We start from the raw sequence: 15,030 nt of genomic DNA on the forward strand, positions 1-15,030 counted from the left end.
ATTCTATTCTATTCTATTCTATTCTATTCTATTCTATTCTATTCTATATATTAAATATACCTTATGTCACTGAAATTCTTAATCCATTGAAACATCTGTACTAATCTATTCTGCTGAAATTTATTTCATTTGCTGTCTGATACTATATTAATGTATTTTATTAGCTAATATCTGCCTTATGATCTTATAAGAACAGTTCATATGCTGTGAAGTTTAGTATTTTTTCAGTTATATCCTAAAGCTGTTCATAAGAGAATCTGTGTAAAAGTGGACCAGCAAGTGGACCAGCCTTTGAAACATAGCAGTGTGCTCCCATGAGCTGTTCCTGCAGCTTTCTCTGCTTATTTTTAAAGTGTGGACAAGTACCTGACATGGTGAATACACAATACTAGTATGTTCCTTAAATAGGTTTCAAAGATGTAAGTGGCTTCGGGTTCTTATGTTCACAAACTATCTTCCTCAACAAAGATTTCAGCCTATTCCTCACCTTTCCATGCTTCATATAATGATTACATTCATACCTGTTGTCCACAGTCTTACTGCCATTTGTCTTTAACAGTCCTTCACCACTTGTTCTTGTACCATAAAAAGATTTGTTGCCGTATATTATTCCCTCCTCAACAGACTACTTTCTTCCTCAAGAAGTAATGAATTCTGCATAAGTAGTTAAATTGTTGAGGCACGATTTCCTTTGTATTTATCCTACCCCACGTCTGCCTCTGTAGTTTCAGCTCTTCCATCACATTCCTTAAGACCACTTTGTTATGTGTTGCTGCAGTTCTCCTGTGTAACCAGTTCCTCTTCACACAGTATTCTCAGGCCCCATATTTACCACATGTTTATTAAAATGCCTCTAGCTGCCTTCCATGTATGCTTGACTGGGCAAGAAGCAACAGAACCAATATGAATGTCACTGTTATCTTAGACTCCCTGTCCCTTTTGGATTTAATAGAAATTGGCCATTGCATCAAAAGTTAATAGCAGGGATAGACATTGTTGTTTTGTCTGTATATAATTTGTTTAGGAAGACCTGATGCTCTTAAAGATACTCTAGTTTTAATACAGTGGTTGACAATTTTTGTTCACTTGTCTTGGCGATCAGAATCTATTGCAATGTTGTTTATTTTTCTTCAAGAAGTCCCCATGGCCCTGTCTTCAGTTGCTCTTCGCTCTTCATACACAAAGAAGTTTTTCTGACAGTGAACAACAGCCTCCAGTACATGATAATAAAATCATATAAGCATTTTATTCAGTGAAATTAGTTTTGAAAATATATATTTAATTTCAATATATATATTTTTTATATAAATAATGGGCTGCCCAGGGAAGTGGTTGAGTCACCATCCCTGGAGGTCTTTAAAAGATATTTAGATGTAGCGCTTAGGGATATGGTTTAATGGAGGACTTGTTGGTGTTAGGTCAGAGGTTGGACTCAGTATCTTGGAGGTCTCTTCCAACCTAGATGATTCTGCGATTCTGTATGTGTATATATATATATATATGTATGTATATATGTATATATATGTATACATACATATATATATATGTATGTATGTATAAAACAAAAACAAAGAAAAAAGCATAGCCCTCTTCACCATCCCAAAAGTTGCTTTTCTGGTGTAGAATATAAACAAAGCAATTGTTTTATATTTTTTGATTGATTTTCTAAGTAGAGTTTAGAAGATACAAACATACTTCTTCCTGCTAAGCAAATCTAGTAATCTTTCATCATTGTCAATAACAAGATGTTTGCTGTGGAAAATTAAATTAAATTTTCTTACTTTATAAAACGTTGTCCACTTCTAACATATTGAACTCCTAGATGTGACCCTTATAGCAAAGAATGGATGGCATATGCAATCATATGTGCAATCATACAAAATAATCCTTTATTCACATACATCTTCACTAGAGAAATATTTTAATATTTTAATTACATTTTTTGAATGATGTAGGACATTTCTGTGTGCAATGTATAGAAATGCGCTCTTAGTTTTGAGGACAGTGGTTAGTTATCTCATATGGATTTATTTGTCAGTCATCTAATATGCACTTGTTTATGTGTTGTGCTTATAGTATTCGTTTCACGTTACCTTTTGTGTGTCATGTCTTTAGTATTCCTTCTCATGGATGCTTATCCATTCATAAGTGTAAATGCCATAAAACGCTTTCAGAATAGCATTTATTTTTTGGAAATTCTTTGTCCCTCCAGAGTTGAGCTGTCAGGTTTTGTGCAAATCCTAGCATTTTAGGCCTACTGGTGACGTTAGTGCTATATGCTCATGGTATGATCTATTCAGGATTTTATTTGGAAGGCTAAATACTGAAGTTTGCATGTATACATGCATTTTATGAAACAGTAGCTACAATTATGATACTTTAAATCAGCTAAGAAAAAGATGGGTAAGACTTGTTTAGGAAAAAGATTCAAATATATATATTTTTTTCATATGATTTTACTTAAGTTAAATTCTACCAAAAAGACTTGGTTCCTATGTGGTGGTGCATAAATGCTTTCATTTAGCTTGTAAAAATTCTGTCTATCAAAGTAGGCAATTATCTTTAAATACCAAACACATTCTTATCAGGGGAATAGCTGGCTGAATTCATTTGAGTTAGTGGAGTAAAACACGGAAGATCAGAATTAGTCCTTTAACACAACAAAAAAGATGGCTCTAGCACTTTCTTTAAAGGAAATTGAGTTATTGGGAAGTGGTGATCGTGTTTCTGCAGCTACAGGAGAACTTGATTTGGTAAGTGAAGCGGCCTTCCTGCATTTGGTTCGTTGTGCACCATTTTGAGGCAGTATGCTATGGAAGGACTCTGCAAGCAGCAGCCGTTTTCTTCTCAGTGCCATGGTTGCCTCAGCCAGTGTACCTGGTGCGTGGTGTCCCCCAGCACTGCTCCTGTCAGCTGAGAATGTAAACATAAGCCTGTGGCTCCCTCTCCTCAGGTCTTCTGGGTATGGGGGAAAACCTAAAGGCTGGCAGCTGTGCTCTGAAAAACAATCCTCTGCACTGCACCAACATACACGTTTCAAGAACTCAAGTAGAATCTGACCACATTACAAGGACCTGCTGTTAAATGTGTTCAGTGGTCACAGTTAAAAATTGATGAGCTTTCCAAATCCATGCTGTTTGCTTTTCCTGATTTTTCTGTAAACACACATAATCTTTCATGGCAAATTGTGACATATAATTTAGTCTATTCAACCAAGAAGCACTTGACTAGGCATTGAGATTGTGAGACTGTTTGTGTCCCATACAGAATAGCTTTGGTTTGTTACCATGACCCTGAAAATAAGAAGGATACTTGGAGAGTTCTTTGAATTTCATTTGTATGTCAAAATCCTAAATTGGTAAAAAAAAAAAAAAAAAAAAAAAAAAAAAGGATTGCTCCTTGCATTTCTATCTTAATATATCATTCTCTGTGGCATAAGTATGATTTCCCAACCCAGAGCATAATTTTAAAGGGCAGTAAATAAAATAATCAGGCTGTAAAAACATATTGTAAATTTCCCAGGAGTAGCTTTTGAGAAGGAGTTTATAAGTCAATATTACCAAGGTTGTCTCTAGCATGAAATTTTCACTTTTGAAGACTGCAAGCTTATGTTTAAGTCTTCCTCGAGCAGTTCTTTCAGCTTTGAATCCAGGAGAACTCTCTTTCCCTTAGATATTAAGTTTCCTAACTATTTTGTTTTCTCATGATTTGAATTCTTTCTTGTTTGTCTGTATGCCTATACACAAAAATCTACTCACTTTTGTTACTGTCTTTCAAGGGGAAGAAAAAGGAAAAACACAGAAACAGTTAGCATCTGCAGCTTTGAGCACCCTTCAGTAGGAGCATCTGCACTGTTTTCCTCCAATTTATTTCCACTGGGGAAAACCCTGATCAGAGATACTGCACAAATAGGTGAAATTACCTAGTCTGCGAATGTATAATTTAAATGTTTGTGGGACTTTTAATGTTACTTTTGAGTTTACTTACTGAGCGATTCTTCTTCTCCTGGGCTTTGCAGCATAATGTAAGCGTCCTACATTAGCGTCCTTCATTTCAGACTTGAGTATTTCTAGATAATCACTTTTTTGGTGTATTGAGGCTGCCTGTATTCAGCATTAGATAAACATTTCTGCTCATAGGGTGTCTTTTGCAAGGGATCCTTTTTTGTCTCAGTGTGTTAGACTCTTGTCAGGATAGCCCTCGTTGTCTGCCCTTGAGCTGCATCTTTCACTGTACAGTCTCTGTCTTTTGTGCTCACTTAGCTGTCAGCTGGCCCCCAGAGAACCCAGCTTGTCTCCACTTCTTGCCCTTCTTCGTAGTCTGTATGAGAGCTCTAAGAACTAAAGCAGATCCCTTCCAACTGCAAACACCTAGTGATCATCACATCGTGGGATTAAACGACCTGAATAAATCAAAAGAGGTACCACTAGAAGGCTTAATTAGAGCCAGGTGAACTGTTAAATGCAAGTAATTTAATTGACAAATGCATCATAAACATGCCTTTTATGTTATGGATTTGCTTATTGTGAAAAGTAATTGCACGACTTTTTGTTCAATCAAATTCTGGTCTCTCCCAGTTCGAAAGAATGTAATCAAGAGAGAAAAGGGAAGAATCAAACTACTTGCCTTTGCTTTCTTCACTGAGCATATTCTATGGAATATCTCACAAGACTAAGGTGCTCGGAGGATTTTCAGAGAAACAGGTAGTCAGGAGGCAGATAGCTAGGTAACGAGCCTGGGTGCCCTGAAAGTGGCTTTGGATCTGTAAACTTATCTCTGTCTGGATAGAGTACTGCTAATTACATAATCTGGTCTTGGACTCTGTCCCACAATAACATCTCCGTGGTCATGTTTGGCAAAGAGAGGAGATGTGGAAGTGAGTATGGGAAGGAGCTGTTAGTGTAGCTTCATCAGGAGTGCAGGTAAAATGCCTGTATTTTATGTAAGGTATTCTTACCTAAATTGCTAGCACAAACGTCTAACAGCTTTTAGTGTGTCAGTGTTTCTTTGTGGGTGTGGTAAGGAAACCAACGATGTAATTTAAAATGCAAACAAATGAAAGTTATAGAAAACTTCAACTGCTTCCTTATTTGTAGATAATTAAAATACACAAAGGTGAAATTAGTATGTTATCATCATGGATCTATACTCTGTAACATTAGAGTTTGTGTGGTAAATTAAAGCTATGCATGGAATTCGTAAGGTTTCAGTCTCCTGTCTGTAGTGATTGAAAGGACTATATTTTTTGTGTGATCTATGTTTGTGAGTGCTTCAGTTATGACAAAACAACTTGTTTTGTAAAGTTATGCCATCCTTGTTTTCTCAAGAGTTTCAAAAACAAGGCAGAGCAGAAGCTTTTGACGAGAAATGTGAATTTTGTCACTTCAGATAATCCACCTTTTAATTACATTAATAATTTTTCAAAATCCACATTTAATGTGAAGAATATGGTTAATGTTGAATGTATTTATTTGCTGAAGTCTTATAAGTTGGAATTTCTGAATAGGATATCCTGCTCATGTTTAAAGCATACCATTCTACCCAAAATAAGTATTTTTTTTTTTTTCCTAAAACAAAGCTATATATTGGGAATATTGTCAGAATATTTAGTGTCATGTTTATGCTATAAGTTGACTTAGATACTAATACTGTAAAGTGTAAGTACATTAATAAAAAATACACATTCTACCTAATTGGAATCTGCTTCAAGGTAATAGTAAAGCAAAAATTAATTAATTAATTAATTAAACCAAAACATATGTTTTAAATCATGATGCTTTCCTAAGACTGAATCTTAATATGAGGTGGATAAAACTAAGTTTCAATGTTTCCAAGTTCAGGTTATTATTTTAAAGCAAAAGACTAATAAACTATGTGTTTTCTTAGTTTGACTATATAGGACTGGCAGCTACAATAGAAATTGGCATTTCTTCCCTAATATCTTGTGAAGATAGGTAACTTTGATTTCAAAAGTATTGGTTATCTTTAGATAAATAAATATTTTTACTGTAACCTACAGAGATTCACAAGCATTTAAAATTGTAGTTTTTAAAACTGACAAAGCTTCAAAATGACAGTGGAATATAGGACAGAAAAACAACAACAAAATAAACCTTATTAATTTATTTTATTTTATTTTTTTTTGCAGTGGCTTTTTTTTCTAAATCTTATCATTGACATTACTATTAATAATCTTATTATTTCAGATATATATGAGATTGTTATAACTATCATGTAACTTCTGAGTTCTACCTATAATAGCAAAAACTTGTTACTTTCTGCAAGTTTAGTATACTGAAAGGGTATCAGTCATTTCATTTAAGGAACTGTTTTGTTACATCTTTCATATTTTTAAGGACTTTGTGTTTTTAAGTATATCAATCCTCACAGTTCTTCCATGTGCTAGGGGAAATAGAATTGCTGCCGTGCAAGTGATGAGGAACCGAGGCCCACATTGCCACAGAGGCAACAAAGCATCCAGTACAGTATGTAAGTGGGTTTTGGATACCAGAATCCAAAATTATAAAGCTCACTTCTCTGGCATACCTGATTGTTTTACGTATCTCTGTTTTCAGAGCTAAGTACTTCAGGCGGTTTGTGTTCTTTTTTTCCAGGAATGAGCCCAGTACATTTTAAAAAGTATTTTAGCTTTGAAACATGTCTTTATAAAGTATCTAGTGCTTCAGATGCTATTGGAGCAGGTGGAGCCTCTAGGTTTGGTTTTCTCTTCTGTCTGGCTCTCCAAACAGAGGCAGTGGATGGGCTCTAGGCTGAGAGCTGGTCTGCAGCCTGGGTGGTGCTTGGGCACTCTCGTCACCTCCTCAGCGAGCTTCTGCCCCACAGTGAAATGCTAGCTTCAGGATTCAGCACAGGGCTGGTGATTAGGAGAGATGAGTAAATACTTGTATCTAAGATGTTGGAGGCCTGGATTCAGTTCTTCCTTTTGCAAATTTCTTTCCCTAACCTCTCAGTTGTATTGCCACAGAAGTAGGAGAAAGTAATGTGTAACAAAGTTCTTGAAGAGATTAGTGGTAAAACATTAACATTTAAAATTTGAGAGAGACATTTTGACAAGTAACATGCTGTGAATCAGATTTTTGTTGCTGAAGGATTGTCAGCAAGGTTTCATCTTTCCTGTGTATATTTTGAAAAGCCAAGAGAATCAGATGTTCTTGGTTTGCAAGCCTACAGAGGCATGATTTTAACCTATGCAATGAGGGGAATGAACCTTTCACTCTTGTCTGAGTGTGGCCACATTGTTCCTCATGATTAACTTCATTTGGCTTAAGAGCAGAATTTATCAGTATACAAGAGTAACAATACATGGAATTATAGTGAAGGAAGACAAATCCATTTACATATATTATTGTTGCAAATATAATATAAATATGTTGTCAGTGAGTAGCAAAAAGATTATTAGAAAATACACCTTATGGGTTCAGATCTGACATCATGCATTGTATGTGTTCCCTTTTATTGGCACCAAGGGAAAAAGTGTCTTCTTTCTGATTGCTGACTTTTGTGCAGCAGGTGAAATACAAATACTGTTTAATGGGAATGTTTTTATTATCTGTTATTATTTATTATTTTATTATTTATTAAAGAGTGATGTTTCTTCCCTAGATATACAAAAAAGTCATCAGGGACAGTATTTTGGAGTAATTAAGTTTTTGTAGAATATATGTATTACTTCTATAATGTACTGAAAAGCAATGATTCTTGAACAAATTGGTCAAATAAAATCAGCCCAGCTTTGTCATAAAGTACTGTCCTGTGGTCTGTATGCAAAAAGTTTAAGTCCTTTGAGCAAAGCTCTGAGATATAAAATTGAAAAGCTGAAATTTTTCAATTCACCATAGTGAGACAAACCTTTGAACCAAATATTGGTAGAGACTTTACCTAAAGTTGTGGTTTTGTTTTGTTTTGTTTGTTTTGATTTATTTCCAATGTTTACTCTTAATAAAATATTTTTGCTATGGCTGAATTAAGAAAAATAGATGAGAGTTTCAGCGTTGATGTCCTGGAAAGAACCTCAAAATACCTTCCAGTTCAGCTTCCTGTACTGTGGCATGACCATCAATACCCTGACAGTTCATTTAGGTTCTCCAAAGTCTGCAGTTAAGTTACATTCCTTCCTAGCCTATTCTGGTATGTCACTGACCTTAAAAGGCTTTTTGCTATTATGAAACCTTAGTCATTGTTCCAGTATATTAAACTACATGCAGTGTTTATAGAGGAATAAAGGGAAGAGTTATAAAAATAAACTTATGTAGACAGATTGTTTCAAACGAATGGGAACTTTGGGTCAAAGTATTACATTTCTCACAGTGAAACTACATTATCAAAGCAACCTATACCTACGTTTAAGAAGGATGGAGTGCAGATCTATATGGAGATGAAAAGCTCTTTGGTAACACTGTAATGTCATGAGATGAAAGCTTTGTTTTAGCTAAGTTTCTATTCGTGTTCTACTAATTAGCAATTTCAGTGTTAATATTTCACAGTTTGGCATGTGATCAGAAGCTTGTATTTTGAGCAGGTAAAAATGCAACTTCTTTTCTTGCTCTTTTCTTGGTGAGTTAGCATTCTTCTTGAATTTTGACCGTGTAGCCAGGAAAAACAAACAAAAAGTTAGATTGGACTTGGAGAAGTGACTGTTGTGTTTTAAATCCTGGAGCAGTTTATGAACTTGTCACAAAGTCAGGTTATTTACCAACACCTGTGAATATCCCAGCATGCCTTGCTTAAAATGCTGAACAGATTTCTACAATATGAACAACAAACTCTTTACTGGAGAAAATACTTTTGAGAAGACATCTAATGATACTCAATATCCCTGATTTTAACTTTGTTGTGCAATTAAAAATCTATGGTTGCTAATCTAAGCCCTGATGGTCTCTGCTGAATCTACCTTCCCCAATTCCTGTTTCTTTTTCTTTCATTTCAATGTAGGATCATTGTTTTCTTTAAAAGAAAACTGAAAAAATATAACCTCACCTTCTGTCTCACGTGGACTTTTTTTGAGGACTTACATCATGACCACAATCAAATTAGAGACCAACGCTTTGAACAGTATCAGGCTGGCTATGTTTAAATTCCTGGCTCAACAAAATAATATGACTAAGCACTGTAGGGATAACGTTAAATTTTTGAAAGGCTAGAAAACTTAAGTAAGATCTGCAGTTGTGACAGGCTGAGGTTTTCAAGTGTATGAGTGGTACATAGTCTAACTGTTGAATCAAGTCATCTTTCTTTTAAATTTTCCACTTTGTACTCTCCCGTTGAAGTTCAGAATCAAAAGATTCCTGTTTTGAGAGTGCCAAGAACAAGGGAATAAATGCATACTTGTAATTCATTTTCAGCAATTTACAATTTGTAGCCCACTTGAAATTTGTTCTTGGAATTGAGTAAAGAACTTCTGGAGAAACAACCAAAGATTTAAGATCAGAGTTTGCAGTTTGGGGGATGGGAGTCAGAGCATTTTCTTGAAGTCCTTCTTTAGTTTTAAGAACACATTTGCTAGCACCAGTGAATGTTTCCTAATGAGGAAATTGATTGCTACTGGAAGGTTCTGTCAAACTTATTGGAAACATTCTGTTGAGAAGTAGTTCAAATGTCAGTATGAAGGATCATGTAGGCTGATCGCTTCTTTTCGTAGGTACTGTTTCTTCTGTAATTTGAGATTCTGTAATGCATTTGGGCTTTATATGTCAAATTAAGTTACTTGCTTTTAAAGCTAACTTTTATCTTGATGAGGATTTGTGCAATTTAGGTTTTAGTACTGATCTCATGCTCATGTCAGCTGTTGCTGGAAATGATAGAGACATTTGGAATCGGGAATAATCAGCTTCACAAAATCATCATGACTCCTTGAAAGAGTGCTGTCAGATTCCCAAATGAGTCAAGCCATATTTGAAAAATTCGTGGATCCAATTTACGTGTTCTTTAGAGAGTCATAAAGGGACGTGCTAATGATTCAAAGTTATTGGCTGCCAAGCAAATTGCCGTGCCATTGGCTAGATACTGTCCAGTTTCTTGTTTTAATTGGTACAACTCTGCATGCCAGTGCATGAAAGCAGGAAATTAAAGTAGAAATAACTGTGATATGATTAGCATGGCAGTGTAGTGAAAGTGTATTTTTTTTCCTTTTTTTAATGGCAGGAATGAGGGGATTAAAAGGATAAAAGTGAATGTTAGAAGCTCCAATCAAAGATGTGAGAATGTGTGAGAGATCTGATTTTTTTGGAAGCTTGCATGGTGGAAATTAATGCATCACTTGCTGACTTTTAGGATGGCATTCTTCCTGTCCCACCCAAGATAAAGGTTCTATTAGAATTCTGTAACCAGGAATCAATTAGATTTCTTGTAAGCTAATTTATTCTAGAGAGAGTGCATTTTTCTATTTGCATGTTTTCTGTTATTTTACTAGTCACAAATTCTCAGTCTAGAGAATAACCTTTACAAAAGATGAATAAGAATCTCCTGCATTTTATTATCTTCATAGTTCCACTAGTGCTTTTCATTCTTGGAAAGTAAAGGATCCAAGGTTTAATGTTCTCCAGGATGCTAACAAAGTATATTACAAGTCTTATCTTACCAACTGAAGTACATAGGGACCATGAAGGCTGCTTTTCATCTTCTTCGATTATTTCTCCTGAATGATGAAGCAACGGAAAAACAAAATTAAGACTTATTTTAATTCTGGGCTATTTTAGTCTTTGTTACCTCTAGGATGTGTGAACCAAGTATATGTTAAGGAATTACGGTTCTTATTGGGCGACTGAATGGAATTTGTTATTGCCATTAAGTTGCTTTTCTAGTTTTCAGTGTTTTGTTCTAAAAATTAACTTCCTAATAACATACTTGAATAGAATGCATAGAACTTTTTCTTTTGTTTTTTAGGGTTGTGACTCTCAGATGAGCATGTCAGAAGTGTCCTGCAGTGAAAGTACCTCCTCTTGTCAGTCTCTGGTGCACGGCTCAGCTCCAGAAATCCTCATTGGTCTCCTTTATAATGCTACAACTGGAAGATTATCAGCAGAAGTGATAAAAGGCAGTCACTTCAAAAACTTGGCAGCAAACAGACCACCCAGTGAGTGAAAATCTTTTTTCATTCTAATGCTTCTGTACTGGTGGGGATCTTGGTAGTAAGGACTTCAATCCTATCATTTAGTCTTACCCAATTGAAATGAAATAGAGCAATCATCAACTAATCTGTTTCATGTTTTATATTTCTAGTCAGTTGGGAAATAGCAAAAATCTGAAATTCAAAATATTAATTGAAAGTTGACAAGGCTGCTTTAATTTTTCATGATGGCTGAGTAATAAATTACCTTTATCATAATGATTAATTGCTAAATTACTAATGCCTCACATCATGGGCCAAGAATAAAAAGTTAGTGTTTAAAGAGAAAGTACATGCCAGCAAATATTAATCTAAACACTGTGAACAGTTACTCCTGTTCCTAGAGGGTTTGATACTGCAGTCTTTAATTGCTTATGTGCCTGTGTATACGTGGTAGTAATATATTTAATTTAGGAATGTCAGTGAAGACAGCATAGAAACAAACTGAGACCTTTCGCATATATACTGTGCAGAAGGAAGATTTATAATCAGGGAGGACTTGAACTGTGTGTTCAAGCATTTGTTCAAAAATACGTTTGTCTGAAATAAACTTTTTAATTTCAGCCAGATGGAACGTCACACACAGAATATTTTTACTGTCTCTAATTCTTTGATATAGCTTGAGAAATTTTAGTAATGAACTTTTTTTTTCCTTGTTCTTTAGATGATGAGTCTGATTTATATCAGTAGAAGCCAGACATACCAACCTGTTCCTCTTGGTTTAGTCATGGAGGCTCAGGTTTTAGTCTATCTCTCTGTTTCTAATCCCCAGATTTGTATGACACTACTAGATTATCCAGTAGGCTTCCAATGTTTTGTAAGTGGTTTTCACATCTCAGATTGCCTTCAGGTTTTAGGAAGTAAGCCAAACAACTTGAGACTGATGTTCTCTTTCTTTCTTGACCCATGTTTTATTCCGTTCATTAATTACATTTGGCTCAGCTACACTCTGCTCTGCTTTCTGTATACTTTTCACACTGATGGAGCCAGAATTCATTAATATGGCCAGAGAATAAAGGCCAAAGAAGAATTTCAAATACTTTTATATAATTAGGTAGCTGCCCCAGAGTCACCTATTTGGAGACAAAGCATAGAAATAGATGAGGAAAGCCAAGAAGAGCCAAGGACACTGGAATCTCTAGGGAAAGTCAAGTTTTTCTGAACATTTAGAATATGTGAATTAGTTAGGGACAGGGAGTGCATACTTGTTTTGAAGGCAGGTATGTTTATTCCCCGGTAAGTTAATTCCCAAAGTGTGCTTTTGTGCTAACAGTTGTGTACACCACCGGGGTCAAAAGTGTTACTTTGAATGCAAGAAACTAGCATAGAACATGACACTCAACTCTGTAATAGCATGTTCTGTCTTCTTTTTGGAGAGAAGTTTCCTGATGACAGAAGCTTCCAAATAACTATTCTTGTGTGTTACCTTCTGTCATCCTTTCTGAAAGATAGGAGAAAGTTTTGATATTCATAATAATAATAGTCCACTTCTGCTTACGTATATGTGAGTTTAGAGTTTTCTTTCTAGAAAGATGGAAACTGGTAAGACAGTGCGCACAATATTGTGGAATCTAAATTTATTCTGTTGGTTGTTCTGTGCACCCCCACCAAGTGAGAAGAACTTCTTATGAATTCCTGGACCCAGATGCATGCTATTGCCATTTCCTAACTCCCTGACAAGTGCATTGTGGCCATATACCAGCCTCTCTCTGTGCCATCATTTCCATTAAATGAAAACTAAGGCCCATGAGGTTGATAATGAAATGCTCTGACCACATCTGTTGTTTGAACAATCAGTGCTCCAAAATCTTTAGTAGTGCTGCAAAGTACATGCACAGTCTTGAGAAACTTCAATAGAAAGGGTAGCAATTTTTGTTTCTCACAAGTGATCCTTTCTGTACCCTAGAGATCACAAACCTATGCAATTTTTGTGAAATGTTTCTGCAGCAAATAGGATTGAGTTCTTCATTTCTGCTTCTTGGTAGTCTATACTCCTCTGCTGCATATTTTAAATTTTATTTAGTAACTCATTTAGGAGCAAGCAAATAAGCTAAATCCTGCAAGCAGTCAGAGCTGCTGATAGAGTGTGTCTTGTTTTCTTTTTGTGACAGTTGATGTTTTGAGAAAGGAAGGATGCTTCTTAGTATCCCTTAACATTTTGTTGAAAAGTTTTTTGCATGTTATATGCATGCGTATGTATTTGCACACACACGAGATCCATAAATATATGCATTTTAACAACTGAGATCTTTACATCTGAATAGAGAGACCCATCTATGAATTTTGGATGTAAGCATCCCTCAGCTTTTTGTAGAATGTAGAGTCATTCTCGTGCCCAATTACTTTTACTCAAGAAGTGTTAAAATCATGTAGCTGTAACTAATACCTAAGGGCACATGAAGCTTAGTTTTCAGTTCAGTGATTTTTCATTTTATTGCTTTTAATGTATAAGTATAACCACCATGTGCAGTTTTTCTTAATATGCTGGAGTTTGCATGAAAAAGCATAAGGGTTGATAAAATGGATACAGTGATTTTAACCCAGTCTTCTATAACCTGATCGTCTGCATGATTCTGTGTTCGGTGTGCTTTAGAAGCCAGTAGCTGTAAGTGCTAAGATAACCCATTATATTAGCAGTGTAATTTGTTAAAGATTACACAAAAACTGCACAAAATTGTCATTTCATGAAATTTTACCCAACAGTCCTTTTGTTCAATCCTTTTCCTGACCTATGCTGCTAAGGTTTTGTGTTCTTCCACTCCAGTGAATAGTGTTTCCTCTTAAACTTTAACCTTTGATCCTCTCTCACCCAGCTATTGACATCTGGTCATTATTTCTTTTACTGCTTTCCACCCCCTGTTGTCAGATGGACTGTTCTGTTGTCTAAAACACTTGATAGGTGGACAGGTTTATATAATCCGAGGTGAGTTCCTGTAGACACTAATTGGATGTTGTCTTTTTCATGCAAAGAAAACTTGCCAGCAGTAAAGCTATTCACGGCTGCCTACCTTATTGGTTTATAACAGCATATGTTTATTATTTGTGGCACTCTTTAATGTACAAGTTGCATTTGTCTCTGATTATGGATGATGGGATTTCAGTGTACTTGCAAAGTGAAATTATGCAATTTTTTTTTTTTTTTACAGAAACTTGACTCTTTTAATAATATTATTTGCTATTATTCATGTCAGGAATAAAGAATAATAATAATAATAATTAAAAAAAACAACAGAATATTTAATAGTGGCATGCTTCTTAAAATAAGTTATGACTATGACTTCATAAATGCACAACTTTCTGCAGGAGCATGGCTTGTTGCTTATAGTCAAATGAAAATAGAGCTTTAAAAATAAGTATTTATACCCAAATACTAACATTCTGTGTATGCTAGCTATATTCACTTGCATCAACTTCCTAAATGTACTTGCTAAGAGCACTTTAAACAACCATATTGAATTGTGTAAACATGATTTCTCTAAAGGTATAATAAGTGTATTCTGTCATAAATCTAGAAATTATTTTTTTTCCTATTTTGTAAACTTCCACTTTTGAATGCACTTTGCTATGTTTTGGTCTTTAAAACGAATAAAATAAAGTCCAAAATGAAAACCACATCCATGCAGAGATTATTCTTAAGCATTTCATCCTGGCTGTTTTGATATTATCACTGCGTATCAACCTTTTTTTTTTTTTTTTTTTTTTTTTTTTTTCCTTTTTCTCTTCATTGTCTTCATTCTACCTCATTCTTACTCTCTGAAAATTCAGTGGTATGCTTTACAGTGTTGTGGCTAGTTGGAGCTTGCTAAGTGTTAATATAAGTTTGTTTGGAACAAATAAGGGGTTTGATGGGAAGAAGGATCATGAGGTATACCTTTAATTTAACCCATTTACGTAGTACTGAAGTT

General features: G+C 35.1%; 1 protein-coding gene across 5 annotated transcripts in view; it reads left to right on the forward strand.

Moving 5' to 3' along the window:
* The window catches only part of SYT14 (synaptotagmin 14), a 73,072-nt gene that overhangs the window by 48,688 nt on the left and 9,354 nt on the right, over positions 1-15,030 (forward strand). For 3 of the 5 annotated variants that reach the window (XM_035321285.1, XM_035321287.1, XM_035321283.1), the window contains 2 exons: positions 10,903-11,092; positions 13,992-14,048. In XM_035321285.1, the coding sequence (XP_035177176.1) occupies positions 10,903-11,092; positions 13,992-14,048 (247 nt within the window). The remainder of the gene's footprint in view (positions 1-10,902; positions 11,093-13,991; positions 14,049-15,030) is intronic. The other 2 variants (XM_035321286.1, XM_035321284.1) reach the window with 1 other exon arrangement.

The sequence above is a fragment of the Oxyura jamaicensis genome, chromosome 3 (assembly GCF_011077185.1).
Source record: "Oxyura jamaicensis isolate SHBP4307 breed ruddy duck chromosome 3, BPBGC_Ojam_1.0, whole genome shotgun sequence".
Lineage (NCBI taxonomy): Eukaryota > Metazoa > Chordata > Aves > Anseriformes > Anatidae > Oxyura > Oxyura jamaicensis.